The 24,813-nt window shown below is 41.2% G+C and overlaps 1 protein-coding gene across 32 annotated transcripts in view; it reads left to right on the top strand.

The window, feature by feature from the left end:
• The first annotated feature begins 15,709 nt into the window (after positions 1–15,709).
• The window catches only part of LOC118402524 (obscurin-like), an 88,944-nt gene continuing 79,840 nt past the window's right edge, over positions 15,710–24,813 (top strand). For all 32 annotated transcript variants that reach the window (XM_052476766.1, XM_052476767.1, XM_052476758.1 and 29 more), the window contains exons 1-4: positions 15,710–15,909; positions 17,719–18,817; positions 21,825–22,094; positions 22,505–22,765. In XM_052476766.1, the coding sequence (XP_052332726.1) occupies positions 17,728–18,817; positions 21,825–22,094; positions 22,505–22,765 (1,621 nt within the window). In that variant the 5' untranslated portion in view covers positions 15,710–15,909; positions 17,719–17,727. The remainder of the gene's footprint in view (positions 15,910–17,718; positions 18,818–21,824; positions 22,095–22,504; positions 22,766–24,813) is intronic.

Here is a 24,813-nt window from a genome sequence, read left to right as displayed (position 1 = left end):
TATCAAAGCAGCAGGCTAAGGTTAAATCTAGACTTGGTTTCCTCTATCGTAATCACTTCTCTTTCACCTCAGCTGCCAATTTAACCCTGATTCAGATGACCACCCTACCCATGTGTAGCCGTTCTGAAATTGCTAGCTAATTAGCGCTAGTGGCGCTAGTGGCGTTTTAATCGGTGACATCACTTGCTCTGAGACCTTGAAGTAGTAGTTCCCCTTGCTCTGCAAGGGCCGCGGCTTTTGTAGAGCGATGGGTAACGATGCTTCGAGGGTGACTGTTGATGTGTGCAGAGCGTCCCTGGTTCGCGCCCAGGTCGGGGCGAGGGGACGGGCGTAAAGTCTATACTGTTACACATGCTCGATAACGGAGACATAATTTATATATCACAGGTAAGGGTGCTCTCGAGCGGCTAGATGTTCTTTACCATTCGGCCATCAGATTTGCCACCAATGCTCCTTATAGGACACATCACTGCACTCTATACTCCTCTGTAAACTGGTCATATCTGTATACCTGTCGCAAGACACACTGGTTGATGCTTATTTATAAAACCCTCTTCGGCCTCACTCCCCCCTTTCTGAAATATCTACTGCAGCCCTCATCCTCCACATACAACATTGTTCTGTCAGTCACATTCTGTTAAAGGTCCCTAAAGCACACAAGTCCCTGGGTTGCTCCTCTTTTCAGTTAGCTGAAACTAGCGACTGGAACGAGCTGCAAAAAACACTCAAACTGGAGAGTTTTATTCCATCTCTTCATTTATGTAAATGTAAATGTAAATGTTATAGACTCAATCATGGACACCCTTACTGACAGTTGTGGCATCTTTGTGGGATGTATAGTTGTATCTACCTTCTTGCCCATTGTGCTGTTGTCTGTGCCCAATAAAGTAGGCCTTTTGGTATGCCGTCATTGTAAATATGAATTTGTTCTAACTGATTTGCCTATTTTCTAAATAAAGGTTATATAAAAAATGTCAGCCAAATGTTCCATCCCACCTGAACAGCCTGAAATTCAGCTCTTACAAAAAAGGGCATTATCATCATTTTCACAATTTCAGAGTGTTAGCTCGACCTCGTAGTGCGGAAATCTTTTTCTTTTTTTCACTGCACTGCCCACTTCAGAAGATATCTTACTTATGAAGTCATAGATACAAATGAACTGCAATGAACTGTTTCTCAAATATATAAACATATATACTGAACCACCAAGCACCATTGTAAAATAAGATGCTTATCTCCGTGTCGCATTGCACAAGCAACATGCCTCCACCCACTGGGGTGCATGGCTTACTAACCAGGACAACCGGTTGCAAGACCAATAACTATTAAATGTACAGTGTTATCGTGTAAGGTACACATTCTGTTTGTATTTTTAACTGGTCTGACCTTCCATTTACTTTCTCTCCTATCCCTCATATCTATCCCACCTCTATCAGGTTTGAATCATGAAAAGGCATGTTATGGCTACGATTATTTCTTAATGTCGCCATTTTCAAGCATACAGCCCACACAACCCAACTGTTCTTCACTCCATTGTGGCTCCAGAAGGCATCTGGAAATTGGTGATGGAAAGTTTTAAGGTCAGATGTTTTATCTTGGTTACCTATCAGCCAGGCTTTTCACCTCACTTCGAGGTGAAAACCTGTGGCAGAGGCTACCTATCAGCCTTAACTGCTTTGGGACGGTGCATTGGCCTTGTTCAAAAACCATCTATTTAGACTGAGTTACCTGTAGGACCCTCTATTTCCCATAACGGTGTTATTAAGTGTGTTAGCCTCTAAAAGTCTAAGCCGTTGAATTTGGCCCTTGCTACTATAGCCTATATAAATACATTGAATAACATTCATAAATGGCAAAAAAAGACAGTCCAAAAATAAAGAATGTTGTTTTAGACCCATATTTAACCCCTTATTTTTGTTTGCACAAAATTACCTCCATACTTCCATTCATTTGTATGGGTTACCTTCAGACGGGTCCCATGACACACCTTCGTGTTCGTGAGAGTCTCCCCTTTCCATAGAGTGGTCATAATAGAGTGACAAACACCGCTCTAGCTCTGCCACCTTTCAAAGCAGATGCGCAAGGCCAACATAGGCACACGGAGGAGTGATATCTCTTGCTTAAACTGACGGATTTTGATGGGGAATCCACAGGGAAACACAGGTCAAAGTAGTAGGTTTTTAACATTAATTAAAAATGTGGTTATGAGGTGTCTTCTTTTGACAAAGTACGTTTTTAATATTGATTTTCAGGAAGAGAGTCAAGATGATGCATAGTGTGAGTGATCCATTTGATGGAATAGTAATAGGACAATTGTAGAAACCACATTGTTGCATTATATGTGCATGCTGATATGTCGTTCAGCACTCATCTTGGTCTTGCAGTTGTATAGTAGCCTAAACATCATGCCAGGTTATATTTATACTACATCTCAAACTGTCTCAACATTCTGTTATTTCCAGCCTCAGCAGAATGCACCACTCTACCCTATGGTCTGTGGCAGGCCAAGAGACCAACCTGTCATGTTGCTTTAATACTGATCAGACCAGTGTGGAAGTGTCCTTAATATTTGTATGCACTACAGATTAACTTTGCATAATGTACCCCGCCGTCATGTATTGCACTGTTATATTCACGTAGCCTGTGAACCATTTAGTAAAAATATAGGCAGGATATGAATGAATGCAAATACTGCCATAGCTTTTCGAGAGAGAATATACTGTATATCTACATCTGAAACTGCTAACAAACACTTTCTTTTTATCTCTCTGTATACCACCCATGTTTCACAGATGTCAGATGATATTACATGTAACAGACAAAAACACCTAATAGGATAATAATTGAGAAACCTCTTTCTTACAAGCGTTTTCAATGATCTGGGGCCGGCAAGCCCAAGCAGGGCCTGAACCAGCACTGGCATCACTGATGATCAGGCCGAAGAGCTACAGCGCCGTGCCGGTCTTCATCGTCCAGAACACTCTCCTCACCATGCCCACCAACAGGCACAGGACGATGGACAGCACCAATCAACCAGAGCTAGGAGAGCCCACTGGCCTACCGAGTGTGAAGTGAAGTGAGGAACGGCTGGTGAAATGGAGAGAGAGGGAAGGGAGAGAGAGAGGGGGCAGGGAGGAGAAAGAGAGGGGAGAAATAGAGAGAGAAGAGAGAGGGGAGAGGGGGTAGTGAGAGAGAGTTTAACTGAATTCTAAATATGACTTGTGCAACTTTTGTGACTGTAGTTTTTCTTCAGAGGGCATGGTTGGCCTCGCTGCCCCTGTGCCTTACTGCAGAGCGTCTCCTGCAGGGGGAAGCTCAACCTTACAGTCACCTCAGACTGGTCCACATCCTCTGTATTCAACTGGGATCAGAGAAAAAAAACACAGTATTTATTGTCAATTCTTTCAATGGTCATTCTCCTCCCATTGAGTCTATTTCTTTTTCATGAAAATGTGTACATGTTGTTACATATTAAACAGACAATTATTGCTTGACTTGAATGAAAGAAAACTATTTAACAAACCATGACACATAAATGTTGTTGTGCCCATCAGCACTGTGTAAATAAGAGGAGGGAAACTTTCATACTGTCTGAAAGATTAGTGGAATCTGTGTGGGTTGCTGGACAGGTAGGATGACTGACAGTGAAGGTGAACAGGTGGTCACGTGTCAGGTGACAGAGGAATGTATGAGACTGAGGCAGGAATTCCTTTAACCATAAAGTGGTATATTTACTGAGTAGTCTGTGGTGGATTCATGGACGCACAGAACTTCTGGATCAGATGGAGTTAGGGAAGAGAAAGCAGCTAGATCAGGCGATGGCAATTTCCTCCTTTTATGGAGTTGAGATCTGTAGGACATTTCCACCTGACCTAATTAAAGCGCCCCTGGCCCAGCTGAGTAAATGGCAATGAATTAAAGGAGTATTCCACCAACTCCATGGGCCTTTTCTACACTGTCAGAATACTCAGTCTCGACTTCCAGCTGGTTCAGAAACGACCGAAAGCCTGCTCTTCCACAGGAAGCAGCTGATTTGAAGCAGCTGTGATGACGTCTTCATACCTAGTCTCAGTCTGGGTCTGACCTCTGACCAGCAGGCAGGCCACATTGAGCAAGAGGAGAGATCTCACCAAAGCCTTCATCTTCATGTCTGATTCCTACCTTGAGATCCACTTCTGTTTTATAGTCTGTCTTGTTCTTATAGGAAAACCTAGGGTTGAGCAATCCAGGCTTTTGGGAAACCACTGCCTGCAGGTATTCATGCTTCTTCCAGTACTAGGTTTGGCCTAATCTGTGTCTACGAAAATGGCTCTACATGTTGTCTGCCAATTAGATCAGTCAGACCATTGGCCCCTTTGCAGTATATTGCTAAATTAGATACATATTTTAGTTTAAACAGCGTAATGAACAATTATTCTAATTCTAAAAATGTTTGTTAAGATGATGTATGTTTTGTATTCTACTTTATACATGCTGAAACATTCATTCGTTATGGGCTAGACTATGATGATCTGTAATGTCTACTACACTTTAAAAAAAGTTGTTGAGTGAAATTAACACTCGTCAAACTTGGACGTGTATTAAGTATACATGTAAAGTGGACTTAAGTGCTGAAAACCTAAACATACAAAACTTAATTGACCAGGAGAGATAGTTGACAAGCAAACATACTTGAATGGCAAGAATTATCACAGACGTCCTTGTAAAGTATTGTGTGATATGTTTCTTGTTTAATATGCAATACAGTGTAAAACTTTTTTATGTACAGTGCCTTCAGAAAGTATTCATACCATTTGACGTATTTCACATTTTGTTGTGTTACAGCCTAAATTCAAAATGGATTAAATTTATTTTTTTTCACACCCATCAACACAAATGACCCTATAATGACAAAGTGAAAATACGTTTTTTGACATTTTGTCAAATGTATAGAAAATGAAAGATCAAATTTACATAAGGATTCACACCCCTGAGTCAATACATATTAGAATCACCTTTCTGGCTAAGTCTTTAAGAGATTTGCCCACCTGGATTGTACAATATTTGTTCTGACCAACTGGCAAGTGGCTTCGCTGAAATGTTCAACCTCTCTCTGACTGAGTCTGTAACACCAACATGTTTCAAGCAGACCACTATAGTCCGTGTGCCCAAGAACACTAAGGTAACCTGCCTAAATGACTAGCTTACCGACCCGTAGCACTCACGTCTGCAGCCATGAAGTGCTTTGAAAGGCTGTTCATGGCTCACATTAACACCATTATCCCAGAAACCCCAGACTCACTCCAATTAGCATACCGCCCAAACAGATCCTCAGATGATGCAATCTCTATTGCACTCAACATTTCCCTTTCCCACCTGGACAAAAGCAACTCCTATGTGAGAAAGCTATTCATTGGCTACAGCTCAGCGTTCAACACTATAGTGCCCTCAAAGATCATCACTTAGCTAAGGACCCGGGGACTTAACACCTCCCTCTGCAACTGGATCCTGTACTTCCTGACGGGCCGCCCAACCAGGTGGTGAGGGTGGTAGGTAACAACACATCTGCCACGTTGATCAACACATCTGCCACATCTGCCACCTCAGGGGTGCGTGCTCAGTCCCTTCATGTACTCCCTGTTCACTCATGACTGTACTCCCTGTTCACTCACGACTCCAAGACCATCATCAAGTTTGCCGATAACACAACAGTGGTAGGCCTGATCACCGACAACGATGAGACAGCCTATAGGGAGGAGGTCAGAGACCCGGCCGTGTGGTGCCAGGACAACAACCTCTCCCTCAACGTGATCAAGACAATGGAGATGATTGTGGACTACAGGAAAAGGAGGACCGACCACGTCCCCATTCTCATCGACGGGGCTGTAGTGGAGCAGGTTGAGAACTTCAAGTTCCTTGGTGTCCACATCACCAACAAACGATCATGGTCCAAACACACCAAGACAGTCGTGAAGAGGGCACGACAAAACCTATTCCCCCTCAGGAGATTGAAAAGATTTGCCATGGGTCCTCAGATCCTAAGAAGGTTCTACAGCTGCACCATCCTGACTGTTTGCATCACTGCCTGGTATGGAAACTGCTCGGACTCTGAACGCAAGGCACTACAGAGGGTAGTGTGAACGGCCCAGAACATCACTGGGGCCAAGGTTCCTGCCATCCAGGACCTCCACACCAGGCAGTGTCAGAGAAAGGCCCTAAAAATTGTCAAAGACTCCAGCCACCCTAGTTATAGACTGTTCTCTCTGCTACCGCACGGCAAGCGGTACCGGAGCGCCAAGTCTAGGTCCAAAATGCTTAACAGCTTCTTCCCCCAAGCCTTAAAACTCCTGAACAGCTTATCAAATGGCTACCCAGACCCCTCTTTTACGCTGCTGCTACTCATTGTTTATTTTTATGCGTAGTCACTTTAACTCTCCCTCCATGTACATATTACATCAATTACCTCGACTAACCGGTGGCACCGTACATTGACTCTGTACCGGTCCCCCTGTATATTGCCTCAGCAATATACAACAGATCATTGACATATGGAGGTTAGTGTTCTTTAGTGACGTATGCTTCTGAAGGTGCTGGCCAAGTAGCAGTAGGAAAGCTTAGCCAGGAAAAAAAGGGTTGTGAAACGTCTCGTGACTCATGTTACCCCGTCACTCAAAATGTGTGTTGCAACTCGCTTTGAACCTTTTATTTCCCAATCTGACTGCCACTATGTCAAGGCACTGTCAAATGTAAACACATATCAGAAAACTTTACAGCTACACAAAACGTTCCGTTTCTAGATCTAGTATATCTGTATGCTAGATGTTATTGATTTGCATCATTTTGAATTGAAGAGGTGAAGAACATTAGGCTACTGATCTACTGTATGTTTTCCTTGTGGGTTGGTAATGTGGGGCAATTTAATGCTCAGTTTCAATGGCATGCATTTTAAATGGTTATATATCAGTATTTGGGCAGTTATTACAATGCAGTCTACTGTTCATAACAGTAGGCCTATACTATATGCATATGTTGATACCTTTACTTTGACTGTATAGATGAACAATTATGTCCCAAGATCAAAAAGATTTTCAGATTTGCACATTATTCTCACCCATGATGTAACTGTATGAAGTCTGCGCTCAATTGTAGATCCACCGCAGTATACACAGTAGTAATACTAATAACAATTATATTTATTGGGAAATATACATATAGTGTTTTTCAAGGACTCAATGTCACTTAAACTAGTTCTTTATTGCATAGACTATATTTTGCTTGCTCACCGAGTAATACTGTCTCATTCTCGCCATCTCCTGGACATGCTGTGAAACCTCTTCTCTTGTTATCTTCCCAAAAACATGTGCATGTCTGAGTCACCAACATCATACACACTTGACTGTAGATGGCAGAGGTGAAAGACCGAAAGAGGGTTGGATCCTCTGCAGCAAAGGCATGTCAACCGCTTTATCTATTTGGATATTTCTTTGTTGTCATGTTTGAAAACAAAATACATTTACATTTCCAGACATTTATTGTCACACACCTTCCTATTTTGTTTCAATTTACATGAACACATATATAGAAGTGTCACTACAAATCATCTTGAATAGAGTTCAGTACTGCTGTAGTGTTGTTGTTGTAGTACTGTCTGGAGATGAGTCACACTAAAGTAGCTTCTCTATGTTTGTCTATAGCAGCTGCTGTAAGAATCCCTTCCTTTACACAGATGTACATGTGCAGCAATGTAAAGGCACAAATGGCACCTCAGTTGCTGTAGGAGTAGTGACCGCTTGCTGTTAATGTCTTTTGGGTGTTTACTGAGGGGTGTGGAAAAGATTTACAACTCGCCTCTAGACCAGCTGTTTTTTTCAGCATGCTCTGATAATATTCTCACTCGCAACAACTCAAGATGGACTGTGAAAATTCACATGCACCTATAAAACACACACACACACACACACACACACACACACACACACACACACACACACACACACACACACACACACACACACACACACACACACACACACACACACACACACACACACACACAGTAAAACACATACAACAACAAAAAAGTACACATATGATGAATGTAATGCTCAGTTATAATAATGTAATTAAAATGTACCACAAACATATGTTGTTTATGGTTTTTGCATAACTACAGTAAATTGTATGCATGACATTGAGCACTAAGTTTGAATGTTACAGTATGAAGCTATGCACAAAGCTGGAGACATTGGAACTTGACATGCCAATACCAAGTATGGAAATGCTCTATTGACATTGTGTCCATCCTGACATTGAAGTGTCGGTCTCATTGATCAAAAATAGTACAAACATAAATAGATAGCAAAACATGGCTACATGTATTACTGTACATGTGATAAACAGCCTGTAATTCTAAAAGCAGATACAGTACAACTATGTATTTAGTTTATGTGATCTTCTTTCCAATTTGCCTATCCTCTATCAGGTACAGTATAAGCATGAAAAATTATACACCTTGCCTTGTCACTGAAACATAATATTATTAGTCTTTCCATTGTTTGTCAAAAGCATGACTGTCAGTCTACAATTAATTAATTAATCTCTCTCTCTCTTAGTCTCTAGGACTCCAGTTATTTTAGCCCAGGACATACAGTAACACAGTAAAGACATGAAGTCTGAATTCAAGTCGTCCGTGGCAATAGAGACTTAGTAATGTTAGGATTACCCTCCGCTAGAGTTTCAGAGTTTAAATAAGAGCCATGGGAGGCCTGCTGTTGTCAGTCACACAGTAAGCTAAGCAGAGCAGAGGGGGAAAGCCCAGTGAGAGGACTAGGACCATGATATGGCTTGAAGAACAGTCAGGCAGGGGCTGCATCAGCTTTGCACTACCTCTACTTTATTCCCATAACAAACCATATTTAATTCAGATTGCAGCTGAAGTAGACCATGCTTTGAACCAGAGCCATATAAGCTCATATGGTTCTGCTTTGAACTGTTTGCCCAGTGGCGTAGTGCACTTTCGTGGTACCCCGCAAGGTTCGAGCAAAATTGTATAGCTAATCCTATGCTATTTTACACATTATTCCATGAGGCTCAGAGAAAATAGCGCTGTTAGAGCTAATTTCCTGTATAAAAAAAAGATAAGTCATTGCCCATAACATGATGTGCTATCTGGGGAGTGGGGAGTGGGGAGTGGGGAGTGGGGAGTGGGGAGCCCCCCCCCTGATATTTAATAGCTTATTCATAGGTTGCACCTCTGTCACTCATTGAGTAGAATGCTCAGTCGGGCATAAGTCCAAAACGAACCTACTTCCATCCAATGAGATGCAGTTTGTTCTGTAGTCCCATAATAGGAGGGATGATTTCTATATTGATTGTCTTTGAATTGCTCTGTTGATTGATTTGAATCAACTTTGGTAAACAGAGACATAAGAACACAATGCTGTATGCTGTCCGTAATGGCAAATTCGGAGCAACTCCATGGTAAGAAATGTGACTGTTCCTGGTGCAAATACAATGTCCTATCCCATCCTATCTAGCCCTATGCCCTCTCTAAATCATGGCATTGAATGCGTTAGCAGGATTCTCTCTCTTCACAACTGGCTACGTGATTATTGCAGTTCAATGGGTGTAACTTTTGTTGACAATTTCGCTACCTTTTGGAAACAAAACACGTTTATAAGGAGGATGGGATCCACCCAAATAATTTGCGTTCCTGGATCCTTTCACAGCATCATAAGGCTGCGTTGAGATAATGACTTATGAATGACCCAAGCCCAGCTCAGCTAATCCCTACCATTGAGTTGCTGAGTTTTTATAATGCTTCAGCAAATGTACATTATACCAGGGGAGTCGGTAGACACAATGTAAGTAACCTCATGTATGTCCCTCTAACTGCCCTGAATGCCTCTGCTGGTACTACAACCATTGTAAACAGTAATCATGTGCCTATGAACTGGGGGTATACTGTTAGCACTGAGGCGGTGTGCCCTAGTAGGAAGTCCACTGTGTGCAGCTCAGCCTGCACTAACATAAATAGCATGAGCATGTCTACTGCTGCTAAGCTTTCCAGTAAAACTATGAAAACAATCAAATATCACAGAACAGTTCTAAAAAAATAGTTCACTTTAACATATGTAGCTTAGGAAACAAGGTTCATCAAATGAATAACTTGCTACAGTAGTAACAGATGACATTCATATTCTGGCAATCTCTGAAACTCATTTAGATAATACCTTTGATGAAACAGTGGTAGCAAAACATGGTTATAACATCTACAGAAAAGACAGAAATGCCCATGCTGGAGGTGTTGCTGTTTATATTCAGAACCACATTCTTGTAAAGCTTAGAGAGGATCTCATGTTAAATACTGTGGGGAAAATATGGGTAAAGGTTCATCTGCCTCACTTAAAACCCATTCGGGTGGGATGTTGCTATAGACCACCAAGTGCTAACAGTCAGTATCTGGATAACGTGTGAAATGCTTTATAATGTATATGATATCAACAGAGAGGTATATTTTCTGGGTGATTTAAATATTGACTGGCTTTCATCAAGCTGCCCACTTAAAAAAAAAGCTTCAAACTGTAACCAGTGCCTGCAACCTGGTTCAGGATATCAGTCAACCTACCAGGGTAGTTACAAACAGTACAGGAATTAAATCCTCAACATGCTTTAATCACAACTTTACTAATGCTGCAGAAATTTGCTTGAAAGCAGTAACCAGATCCATCGGATGTAGTGATCGCAATATAGTAGTCATATCTAGGAAAACCACAGTTCCAAATGCTGGGCCTAATATAGTGTATAAGAGAAAGTGTGTGCCCTCTGGCCTGGAGGGAAGCAAGAGTCATTTTGTTTTACCTAAGAATAGGAAAGCCCCCTTTACTGGCTCAAATCGCCTGTTACCAACCTTTAGTAAACCTTTTTGAAAAAATTGTGTCTGACCAGGTACAATGCTATTTTACAGTAAACAAATTAACAATAGACTTTCAGCATGCTTATAGGAAAGGACATTCAACAAGCACAGAACTTACACAAATGACCAATGATTGACTGAGAGAAATTGATGCTAAAAAGATTGTAGGGGCTATTTTGTTAGACTTTAGCAATGCTTTTGACGTTATGATTGTAGTCTGCTGTTGTGGCTAGGGCTGGGTCAAGACATTCCGCCAGCTGTTGTCAAGCAAATAACTGCCGGTCTCACGGTAATTGACCGTTAATTAACATTAACACATTTAGCATTTTCTGTCTTCCATGCATAGCCTACAAGCCACTGATGCTGACCTTTGAATAATACATCTATGTAATATAGCCTACACCATCACAATAAATCCATCTCTAATAAATCTATGTAATATAGCCTACACCATCACAATAAATCCATCTCTAATAAATCTATGTAATATAGCCTACACAATCACAATAAATCCATGTCTAATAAATCTATGTAATATAGCCTACACCATCACAATAAATCCATCTCTAATAAATCTATGTAATATAGCCTACACCTTCACAATAAATCCATGTCTAATAAATCTATGAAATATAGCCTACACCATCACAATTATTCCATCTCTAATAAATCTATGTAATATAGCCTACACCTTCACAATAAATCCATGTCTAATAAATCTATGTAATATAGCCTACACCTTCACAATAAATCCATGTCTAATAAATCTATGTAATATAGCCTACACCTTCACAATAAATCCATGTCTAATAAATCTATGTAATATAGCCTACACCATCACAATAAATCCATGTCTAATAAATCTATGTAATATAGCCTACACCATCACAATAAATCCATTATTTATTTTAGACAGGTCTAAAAAAAAACATGATATGAAGAAAATGTAGTCTATTTCAGAACAGAATAGCATACTCCGAGTTGTCTTTATGTTAAGTCCTGTTCTGGCTATGCCATATGGCTGTGGGCTACACTAGTTAATTTAGCAGACAGGATTTGCTTAGAATTCCATGGCATTATTTTATAGTGTGAATAATACAATTGAACATAGCTGAATAAAATAGAAGGGGTATTTTTTTCCTAAACGATCTGAGGGAGTGCGCACATGCAGCTATTCTGTGTTGAGCGGTTATAATGAAACAAGTCCTCCTATATGAGTTATTTATGGAACTTTAGTTGTGATACAAACGTTGGACTGTATGTTTAGATTTTTAATACATTTTAAGGCTGTGTGATGCGACTCCAATGGTGATTTGAAAAATGTTGCACGTGCCGTTGTGCCCTTGGGTTGCATATAATTATTAGTATTCCTTTCTCTCGGCTCCATGCTCCAGGGCACCTCTCACTCAAGTGGGTCTCTGTCATGTGATCCGGTCTTTCTCACAGGCTACAAGCAACTGTGTGCATCCTTATCCAATTCCGAGGCGCATATTGAAGATATTGGAAGAACTGTCCACATATACTTTTTGTCAGCCAACAAGATGAGTAGACCTAAGGAACAGCAGAAGCACTCACCTATCTCAATCTACTATCCCCCATAACACAAAAGTTAACTTATTTTATTCTGTGAGAGAAATAAATATTCCAAACAATATTCCAAACAAAGTCTGTGACTAATTTCACACACACAACCATTAGCATCAACAAAAACTTTTTGAAGCAACGATCAGAACACTTAGCTTAGAAATCTTGTTAAACTTTTAGGCGACTTCACATTATAAATGCAGCAAAGCGCAAATGTGCCATTAACGGGAAATCACCATTCTTAAAAGTGACTGCAAATGCGATTATGCATGTCATGTTTTAATTATAAAGGTGCATTTTTATCGTGAAAATAATCTTCCCCAAACTCATGTGCTGCGAATAGTTGCCAGTTAGACTCTAAACCCGTTGTAAAGCTGATTAATGTTCTTCATTTTAAGAAGTTATTTGGCTACTTTAGTTGTGACACTAACCTTATCAATACATATAGGCCTATGGGCTAGCCTACATGAGGTGTGCTACTATGATTTTCTTGCCTTACTGTACACAAACTTGGCATCATTCACAACTTAAGTGATAATATATAATTCACAAGTGATTACTATTGTCACCCATTACACTATTATTGATTTAATATTGTCTTTATATATACCAAATAAATAACATAAAGCTGTCATCATGGCAAAGGGTGGCTATTTTGAAGAATCTCAAATATAAAATATATTTGGATTTGTGTAACACTTTTTGGGTTACTACATGATTCCATATGTGTTATTTCATAGTTTTGATGTCTTCACTATTATTCTACAATATAGAAAATAGTAAAAATGAATAAAAACCCTTGAATGAGCAGCTGTGTCCAAAACGTTGACTGGTACTGTATGTGTGAAATTAGTTTTGGTTTAGAATGGACCATTGTGATGCATCTGTCGGAATAGGGGGGGAAATACATGTAATCTATGCACTTAAATAGAGAATGGAGGACACTTTTCCCATGGTTCATTTTCATGCCAGCCAGGTAGGCTATACTCCTGTTGTAAAGGAAATAAGTGTGTTTAATATTAGGAAAGTTGAGAAGAAAATATAATAGGCCTAGCCTATAGAAAGCTGATGGAATCCTCCTAAAATTACAATTGGCTCATAACAGGGCAGCAGGGCTGGCCCTTAAATGTACACGGAGAGCTAACATTAATGATGTGCATGTCAATCTCTCATAGCTCAAAGTGGAGGAGAGGTTGACTTCATCACAACTCGTTTTTGTAGGAAGTGTTGACAAACTACAAGCACACAGCTCAGACACCCATGCAAACCCCACAAGACATTCCACCAGAGGTCTCTTCACAGTCCCCAAGTCCAAAACAGACTATGGGAGGTACACAGTACTACACAGAGCCATAACTACATGGGACTCTATTCTACATCAGGTAACTGTTGCAAGCTGTAGAATTTGATTTAAATAACTGATAAAAAATATACCTTATGGAACAGCGTGGTTTGTGAAGAGACACAAATACAGGTACACAAAAACCAGCTTCATGAGGTAGTCATGTGGAATGCATTTAAATTAAAGGTGTGCCTTATTAAAAGTTATTTTGTGGAATTTCTTTACTTAATGCATTTGACCCAATCAGTTGTGATGTGACAAGGTGGGGAGGTATATAGAAGATATACCTATTTAGTAAAAGACCAAGTCCATAATATGGCAAGAACAGCTCAAATAAGCAAAGAGAAACAACAGACCATTATTACTTTAAGTCAGTCAATACGGAACATTTCAAGAAAGTTGAAAGTTTCTTCAAGTGCAGTCGCAAAAACCATCAAGCACTATGATGAAACTGGCTCTCATGAGGACCGCCACAGGAATGCAAGACCCAGAGTTACATCTGCTGCAAAGGGTAAGAGTTACCAGCCTCAGAAATATCTGCCCAAATAAATAATTCACTGAGTTCAAGTAACAGACACATCTCAAAATCAACTGTTCAGAGGAGACTGTGTGAATCAGGCCTTCATAGTCAAATTGCTGCAAAGAAACCACTACTAAAGGACACCAATTAGAAGAAGAGACTTGTCAAGAAACATGAGCAATGGACATTAGACAGGTGGAAATTTGTCCTTTGGACTGGAGACTGGAGACATTGGAGATTTTTGGTTCCAACCGCTGTGTCTTCGTGAGACGCTGTGTGGGTGAACGGATGATCTCTGCATGTGTATTTCCCACCGTAAGGCATGGAGGAGGGGGTGTTATGGTGTGGGGGTGCTTTGCTGGTGACACTGTCTGTGATTTATTTAGAATTCAAGGCACACTTAACCAGCATGGCTACCACAGCATTCTGCAGCGAAACGCCATCCCATCTGGTTTGGGCTTAGTGGGACTATCATTTGTTTTTCAACAGGACAATGACACATCACACCTCCAGGCTGTGTAAGGGCTATTTGACCAAGAAGGAGAGTGATGGAGTGCTGACCTGGCCTCCACAATCACTAGACCTCAACCCAATTGTGGTAGTTTGGGATGAATTGGACTGCGGAGTGAAGGAAAAGCAGCCAACAAGTGCTCAGCATATGTGGGAACTCCTTCAAGACTGTTGGAAAAGAATTCCAGGTGAAGCTGATTGAGAGAATGCGAAGAGTGTGCAAAGCTGTCATCAAGACAAAGGGTGGCTATTTGAAGAATCTGAAATATAAAATATATTTTGATTTGTTTAACATTTTTTTTGGTTACTACATGATTCCATATGTGTTATTTCATAGTTTTGATGTTTTCACTATTATTCTACAATGTAGAAACTAGTAAAAATAAATAAAAACCTTGAATGAGTAGGTGTTCTAAAACTTTTTACCGGTAGTGAAAATTGTGGTATTGTTGTATGGTGTTTTTTTTTGTGTTGTGGATAAGTAGTGGTGTAGCGATGTTATGTGATTTACTGTTTATTTTTTTGCTTAATAATTGGAATGTAAGTGTCTTGATGTGCTTAGACCCCAGGAAGAGTTGCTGCTGCCTTGGCAGAAGCTAATCTGCATCCATAATAAAATAAAATAAAATACTAATACAAATGTTCGATGGCCCTCATATGCACAATTGTGAATCTGTTGTTATGGGGTAGGCTAGTCAAGGTAGATAAACTATACCAGCCTGTCCAGCCCCCTGCTCCAGCACCCAGGCTATATCTACAGTAAATGACAAGTCTATTTTGGGAAGGAGGCTGCACCATAATAGGAACGTCAGCTTCTTGGCATCATGAGGTACCAATGAAGAAAAAAGAAACACGCGTAGTCAAACACCCACTGCAGGAGACTGGGGGATGTTATACTGCCCTGGATACAAATCATCATTGTAGGAATATTGACCAAACATAAATTTGTTGAATCTCAACGGCAAAGATTGCATCATCTTTCGGACTGTAAAACTTTGTTAAAGTTTTCGTCCACATGTTTCAGTGCTTGTTTTACCAGAGAGTGTCTGAAGACTCAAGGTGAGAAAATGATTGCTGAAATTGAATTAACCCAGTTCCCAGTTGAAATAGTCTAAATGTATATTCAATTTCCAATAACTGAACAACATAAATGGTAATTTAATCAGGCCTAATTAATGTAGGCCTATTTTTAAATGTCGAGTTTCTTATTTTTAGACAAATCATCTTCATTCGTGTGCTGTTCTATGCTTGTGGTGACAGTTTTACACGGTCTAAAACCTATGTTTTTATAACTGATATGTTGAATTGCAATGAGTGACTTGTAGGTCGAAGAAGACCATATCTAAAATGTTATTTTGCCGACTATCTACAGTATATCAAGCCATCTACATAAAACATGTATGATCTATTTGCATAATTGTATTGGTACATTTATCAAGCAATATCGAATAACGAAGCTTTTCCTTCTCTTGCGGGTCCCCTACCAAACAGCTGAACTCTCTTTGCTACTACAAATGGCAATGGACAGAGACGCGGCCTGACAGCTGAGGTTATTTTTGGGACAGGCAGCTCAGGGGAGGGAGGTGACAAAGATGGCAAATGTCACCCTTTCATATAGAATATTTGCTGTATTTAACCGGGTTAAAACAGCATTTATGGTAATCTGACGGTGCGCTGATCAGTTTGGGTAGGCTACCGGCCTAATAAACCACCTGCTCTCTCTGGATACGCCTTTTTAGCAAGTGTGTGGGTGTTATTTGATCTTGATATGGGTCTGGTCGATGTCATATGCGACCGTGCTCCTCAAGTCTGGTCCTGCAGACTCAAATAATGTATTAATAAAGAATGTGCACCCCTGTGGGTTCCCAGGACCAGAATTGAAGAACAGTTACGCCTATGGTACCAACTAATCTAAATATTCCACTTCAGTAGGCTAGTATTGTTTTAAGTGTAACAAATAGGCAGAAACCTATGAACTCACCCAAAAACCTACTGTCGGCTATTATTTGGAAAGAATGAGGAGGATTGTTTTTCTATGCATCCCTCTGTCCCTCTAGAATCTGCCTCCCTCTTGGTTAGCTCTGATGATTATTTATAATCAGTTGGACATTTTTTGCTAGAATATGATCCATTTTATGGTTGTTACTTGTAATCTTGTTAGCCTTCTCTGTATCATGGTGTTTTAGTTGGAAATCTGTCCTGGGTAGGCAAATGTGCTGTACAAAACAATACAACTGCAGATTGTTACATTGAATGGGACAATTTTATGTTCGACCTTCATAGAGACATTATATACAATATTTAAGTCAGTATTCTGTATTGTTTATGTAAATGTAAACAGATGAAGGCTGAGTGATTTGCTATATAAATGTTTTAACTACTGAGATATCATTGTTATCTGTCCTCAATGCATATCTTACATTTTGGAAAATATGTTTTGTTGACTTCCATTGCAGACAGATGTCACTAAAAATATCTAGGCCATAAGTGAGACATGTTAACACATTCCTCCAATCTTAGTTTACAGCAAACGATTAACTCTACAATGGCCCACCCAAACACAGTGTGAACCTATGTGTGAACAAGGTTTTCCAAACTTTAGTCATTACTTGCTGATGTAGAGTTGTTACATTATTATGTCAGGCATGAGAAGGATGAGACACTAGAGGCTGTGTAGTGTCATGCAAGTTTGACATTCCAGTTCAAGAGGCAAGTGATTTAAATGATTGACAATAAGATTAGAAGGATATCTCATAGATCTGGTTGCCTTTCCTATGCCCTTCTTGATATAGCCCAGTATTCTTGATTATTCTATTCTCTCAAAGGTGTGTTTAAATTCTAAATGACACTATTTCCTTGGTACACTAGGAACTAGTAATGGACCAGAACCTGTTTGGAGGGGCCCCCAGGTTTCTCACGCGGCCCAAGGCTTTCGCAGTGTGCGTGGGAAAGGATGCCACCTTGAGCTGCACCATCGTGGGCAACCCCACCCCACTGATTACCTGGGAAAAGGAGAAGCTACGTCTGACCTCTGGGGGCCGCTTCAAGATGGTGGATGATGGTGACGTCTACCGCCTCACCATCTACGATCTAACCCTGGAGGACAGCGGCCAGTACATGTGCCGGGCCAAAAACAATGTTGGGGAAGCATATGCATGCGTAACCCTTCACGTAGGCCTTCCACAGGAGATGGTGGAGAGGGCCCCCGTCTTCATGGTCAAGCCTACCTCAGTACGCGTAGGCCTGGGGGGCGATGTGGTCTTCCACTGCCGGGTTGCGGCTTACCCAGAGCCCAAATTTGACTGGGAGAAGGACGGGCGTTACCTGGCCGAGACGAACCGCATCAAGGTGACATCGGACAGTGACAGCAGCTCTCTGAGGATCCAGAGCGTGCGCAGTCTGGACAGCGGCACATACACTTGCCGCGCCCAGAATTCGGTAGGCCGCTCTAACTCCGCAGCCACCTTGGTTGTAGACACCCAGGACTCCCATCACCTGGGCAAGGACAAGAGCACCTCCCTCCTCTCTCATCTGCAGATGCGGAAAGAAGGGATCTCTATCTACTGCACCGCCGAGACCAGCAGCTCCACTTACAACTCCACCACCACCTCCTCGACCGCCACCACTATGGTCACAGACGGGCTGAGCCTTCTGGGTCTAAACCACAGCAGCGCAGCACTGGTCAGTCATCTGCCCAAAGGCGTCTTCACCCGCACCTGCACAGTGACTGAAGGCAAGCACGCCAAACTCAGCTGCTTCGTGACAGGCCACCCCAAGCCTCACATCATCTGGAGGAAGGATGGGGGGAACATTGGCGAGGGACGCAGACAGATCATGTATGAGGACCAGGCCGAGAACTTCATCCTCAAGATCCTGTACTGCAAACAGAGGGACAATGGTCTGTATACCTGTAACGCCTCCAATATGGCTGGACACACCTACAGCGCCGTGCTGGTGATAGTTAAAGGTAAGCAAAAAAATATATAAAAATCGCAAATGGTTGGTATTTCAAGAGTGAAGTTTGATTGGAATATAAATTATGTAGAATAGTGCACTTACTCCATCGATTATTATTTTAATTTGAGAGTGCATCACATCTAAGTCTTCTAAAAATAAAATGTTTAGCATTAGTTTTTCCATATTCTGCCATTACCATACTCCCAAGTCTAGTTCATCACTCGGCTGTTGAGGATAAAGGGAGGGTAGTTTTCTTTAACGTTTCCATAACGAGGCAAAGGGATTCATGTGTATTTAAGGGACATGACAATGCTTGTCATGTGGGGAGATGACCTTAGATTAACTCTCTCTCATTGTTCTATATGAATTGCTGATAATCGACTAGTATATAACATATATAGCATTTGTTTAAATATAGCTCAAATGTCTCTGCAATGCAGGCCTGCATAACAGTGGAGTCATTCTTGTGATGTTGAGGTCCCCCTGTACACAGGCTTATGTATGTGAAAGCATTGATTTCAAAGAGTGTTTAAAGGCCCAATGCAGCCATTTTTGCATGTTTTACATTTGACATTTTTGTCATTTAGCAGACGCTCTTATCCAGAGCAACTTACAGCAGTGAGTGGATACATTTTTTTTTCTCCCCATACTGAGCTCATTATCAAATAATTTCTGGGCGACAGTTAAGTACCTTATTGTGATTGTTCTCAATTAAAATGGTCGTAAAGAAACAAAAATAGCTTCTTAGCAAAGAGCAATTACTCCAGCAATAATTTTACTAGGATTGTCTGAGTGGTCTGAGTGGAGAGGTTAAAAACGAAAAAATGAGCTGTTATTCACCGCATGTTGATGTCTCCATAGCAACACTCCATTCCACCAAAACAGGCTGAAATTTCACGTGGTCTTTACAAACAGCTTTTACACTAAAAGAACATTATTAAGAATTGTACAATACACAGTATTATTACAATTTCATTGTGTGGAAATATACTGTATATAAAACACAGGAAAATCACATGGTCCTGCACTGGGCCTTTAAACATGATAGTGCAAGGAATCTGAAGAGGTTAACCGAGGGTGTGCTGTCCTTGAGATATTGGATAATGTCATACAGTCATGCTCTTACAGAAATTAGTCTCTATCCACGCGAAAATAATTAACCAAAGTGAGCTAAAACGTTCACCTGAGCACAGTTTTACTTTGCCCCAACATAGACTTAAACTGTGCAACTAAGTGGTGGAATGCTGGCAGCGAAATGAAGCGGGAGTGTCATGTTTCATCTATTTTCTGCTAGTGATGAGTAGTTCACAGTTGCAATGATGGCCATTAGGTGCCAAAGCTAGGGTGATTTTCCATGAGCAACTCCTGATTTGCTAGAAGCCTGGAGCATGGAGATTTATCAATGGCGGTTGTTAATCTCGGTCTCAATTTGACAGCGAGTGCAGTGCCCATGGCAGTGATTTTGGTTGCATCTGGTTATACAGTAATTGACACCAGATAATGGATTCTTGAGAGGCTTTGCAAGCGAGAGGGACTGTATCCCTCCACCCTTTATGTACCAGTGTTTTTATTAACACCAGATCATTTGATGACCCTCTGGTGTACAATAAGAACCTCTAGGAAATGTCATAATTGAAACATACTCAGTAGTCACAGTCCCAGCCAAACATTCAAAACACACATTCAAATGATAAGTTATATGGAAAGATGATACCAGCACATAAACGCTAAACTAAAATGTAAGTGAATATGGTTTAGCCTCTGTTCCTTCTCAACTGTTTTCAAAGAGCATAAGCCAATATTTAACCTTTTACTGAGTGGGCTAAACAAGGGTCACACAGTATGTCTTGGTAGCCTTAATAAAATGGACTTTGAAACACAAGTCTACACCTCACACACATGGTTATGGTCTTAAAACAAAGAAGACACCTGTACCATGTCAGATATGGAGTTGAAATGCATTCCATTTTGAGTTTGCATCACAATATTACACTTGATATATATCATATAAGACTGATATATAACAAAACAGTTTGACATAGAAACACCTGATTTTCGGGTGGGTTTTTGAAATAATGTTAATTAAAATATGAATAACATTCCACCCATGAGGCAACTAGGTCATTTGACTGCGCTGCCTATTTTGAAATAATGAATAAATAGAGCTGATTATTCTGAGTGCTGATGTCTTGTTCTAAACTTGTCCAAATGGAAATGCAGTACATAATAATAGCCCTGTAAGTAGCCCTGTAAGCTCATTCCATAATAAAGTAAACAGACAGTTAAATCGTAGAGAACTAAAGCATTATCGAAATGGAATGTTTCCTTTTGCTGCTGAAAATGGAACAGCACTTGTCTATGTAATCTGCTTTCTAAGGACTGTAAATTTTAGTTTTATTTGATGGAAATACTGGATGTATTGGAGCTCATAGAAATCAGTCCTGTAGAATGTGTGTGTATCACATGAGGTGGACACATGACAAAATGCTGGCTTGGACTGTTTCAACCTTGGGTTGTTGATGGAGTACAGCTGAAATACATAAGTGATTGAAACTTTAGTACTGTACAAGTACTTTAAAGGTTGAATCAGTGAAATTACGTTGCCACAGGCAGCACCGGAGATATTGAGATGAGCGAGAGTCACACACAGTATCTGCCTATGTGCACAGATTCGCTTTGTGCTGTGTACAGTGTGGTAGCCAGGGCACCAAAACAGTGGAGAAGTTGAGTCTCGCGCTTCAATGCTCTTAGTTGTTGCTGTTTACTTTCTGCTGAGAACGTTTCAAAGTAAGATACATTCATTTAATTACAGGAGTCACTCACCTTTTTAAAAATGTTCTGCAATATTCCTATGTCAGAGCCCAAGGCAGGGTATGGTATATTCAAATAAATACATCCATTGTATCTGCAAAACAGAAAGAGATTGACTTTATGAGCAATTGATTTACGCATCCACCAATTTCCATAAGTTCACTCACCTTCTGACAATTATTCTGTGTTCTTTCAATGATACTCAGAGCCCAAGGTGCCATTCAGGAGGAAGCTGCAGGATGTGGAGGTCCAGGAGAAGATGACGGCCACGCTGCTGTGTGAGGTGCCCATCTCCACAACCCAGGCCAGCTGGTTCATGGAGGAGACGCGACTGGAGGACTGCTCCAAGTACCGAATGGAGGAGGAGGGCACCATGCGGCGCCTCACCATCCACAACGTCACCACCAATGATGATGCCGTCTACATCTGCGAGATGAAGGAGGGGAGCCGCACCGTGGCCGAGCTCACTGTGCTGGGTACGAGAGCCATTTTCTTGTATCTATACAAATATTATGCAACATTATCAACATTGAGATTGTTCCTACATCATACTTTGATGGAAAATATATCAGACAGAAGTTTACAATGAAGTGTTGTGCAGTTGCATCATGTAATAGGCATTACTGCCTATTACTGTCAAAATACTGTCAAAATATACTGTCAAAGTACTGTCAAAATATACGGTCAAAATGCAGTGTCAAAATATATTGTCAAAATATACAGTCAAAAAACTGTCAAAACATTTAATGATGCAAAGGAAGTTTCCAATTTCCTTTCTGACCTTTCAAGGGGGCAATAACCTTGGTATTCAGTTTACACAGAGTTAGTGCTGCAGCGTTGTAGATGACACTTGCCATTTGGTGACCCTTGTACTTGTCACTCACAGGCAACATCACTAAGAAGCTGCCCAGGAGGACTGTAGTGCCAGTGAGTGATACAGTGATCTTCTGCGTTGAGCTGGAGCACCCCTGTTCTGACGCCTACTGGACACGCAATGCCGAGCGTCTGAAGCCGGACACACGCATAACAATTGCGTGCACCCTCAAGCAGTACACTTTAACCATCAGCCACTGCCAAGCTGACGACTCAGGAGAGGTGGCCTTCATGGCTGGAGACTGCAAGACCTCCACAAGATTCTCTGTCACAGGTGAGCTACAAACATAGACCTACATGCATAGCACAGACTCTAAAGCCCTTTTCCTGTCACAACATCAAATTAGGAAATTCTACGTTTAAATTCCATTTTGATTCATCTGATCACAAAGGTTAGCTATATTTATTTTATTTCACCTTTATTTAACCAGGTAGGCTAGTTGAGAACAAGTTCTCATTTACAACTGCGATAACCAAGATAAAGCAAAGCAGTTCGACACAAACAACAACACAGAGTTACACATGGAATAAACAAACATACAGTCAATAATACAGTAGAAGAAGAAAAAAGTCTATATACATTGTGTGCAAATGAGGTAAGATAAGGGAGGTAAGGCAATAAATAGGCCATGGTGGCGAAGTAATTACAATATAGCAATTAAACACTGGAATTGTAGATGTCCAGAAGATGAATGTGCAAGTAGAGATAATGGGGTGCAAAGGAGCAAGATAAATAAATAATTAAATACAGTATGGGGATGAGGTAGATGGATGGAATAATTACAGATGGGCTATGTACATGTGCAGTGATCTGTGAGCTGCTCTGACAGCTGGTGCTTCAAGCTGGTGAGGGAGATAAGAGTCTCCAGCTTCAGTGATTATTGCAGTTCATTCCAGTCATTAGCAGCAGAGAACTGGAAGGAGAGACGGTCAAAGGAGGAATTGGCTTTGGGGGTGACCAGTGAGATATACCTGCTAGCAAAGACTTGTAGATGACCTGGAGCCAGCGGGTTTGGCGACAACTAAGAAGCGAGGGCCAGCAAATGAGAGCGTACAGGTTGCAGTGGTGGGTAGTATATGGGGCTTTGGTGACAAAACGGATGGCACTGTGATAGACTGCATCCAATTTGTTGAGTAGTGTTGAAGGTGTTGGAGTAGAGTGTTGTACATGACATCGCCGAAGTCGAGGATTGGTAGGATGGCCAGTTTTACGAGGGTATGTTTGACAGCATGAGTGAAGGATGCTTTGCTGCTGAATAGGAAGCCGATTCTAGATTTAATTTTGGATTGGAGATGTTTAATGTGAGTCTGGAAGGAGAGTTTACAGTCTCACCAGTTGTCCACATATTCTAAGTCAGAACTGTCCAGAGTAGTGATGCTGGACGGGCGGGCAGGTGCGGGCAGCGATCGGTTGAAGAGCATGCATTTAGTTTTACTTGCATTTAAGAGCAGTTGGAGGCCACGGAAGGAGAGTTGTATGGCATTTGAAGCTCGTCTGGAGGCTAGTGTCCAAAGAAGGGCCAGAAGTATACAGAATGGTGTCGTATAGGTTGATCAGAGAATCACCAGCAGCAAGAGCGACATCATTGATGTATACAGAGAAGAGAGTCTGCCAAATAATTGAACCCTATGGCACCCCCATATAGACTGCCAGAGGTCCGGACAACAGGCCCTCCGATTTGACACTCTGAACTCTATCAGAGGAGTAGTTGGTGAACCAGGCGAGGCAATCATTTGAGAAACCAAGGCTGTTGAGTCTGGCGATAAGAATGGGATGATTGACAGTGTCGAAAACCTTAGCCAGGTCGATGAGTACGGCTGCACAGTATCGTCTCTTATCGATGGCGGTTATGATATCGTTTAGGACCTTGAGCGTGGCTGAGGTGCACCCATGACCAGCTCGGAAACCAGACTGCACAGCGAAGAAGGTACGGTGGTATTCGAAATCGTAATCAGTTTGTTAACTTGGCTTTTGAAGACCTTAGAAAGGCAGGGTAGGATAGATATAGGTCTGTAGCAGTTTAGGTCTAGAGTGTCTCCCCCTTTGAAGAGGGGGATGACCGTGGCTGCTTTCCAATCTCTGGGAAGAGGTTGAACCGGCTAGTAATAGGGGTTGCAACAATTTTGGCAGATCATTTTAGAAAGAGAGTGTCCAGATTGTCTAGCCCATCTGATTTGTAGGGGTCTATATTTTGCAGCTCTTTCAGAACATCAGCTATCTGGATTTGTTCTATATATCTGCAGATACATCATATCACTGACTTTTCTCAGGATTTATCATACATACGTGAGCCATTTCAAACTATACCTCCCTACCTCCCA

The sequence above is a fragment of the Oncorhynchus keta genome, chromosome 23, assembly GCF_023373465.1.
Source record: "Oncorhynchus keta strain PuntledgeMale-10-30-2019 chromosome 23, Oket_V2, whole genome shotgun sequence".
Lineage (NCBI taxonomy): Eukaryota > Metazoa > Chordata > Actinopteri > Salmoniformes > Salmonidae > Oncorhynchus > Oncorhynchus keta.
Note: the sequence above shows the minus strand (reverse complement) of the source record. Positions and strands in the feature narration are given on the sequence as shown.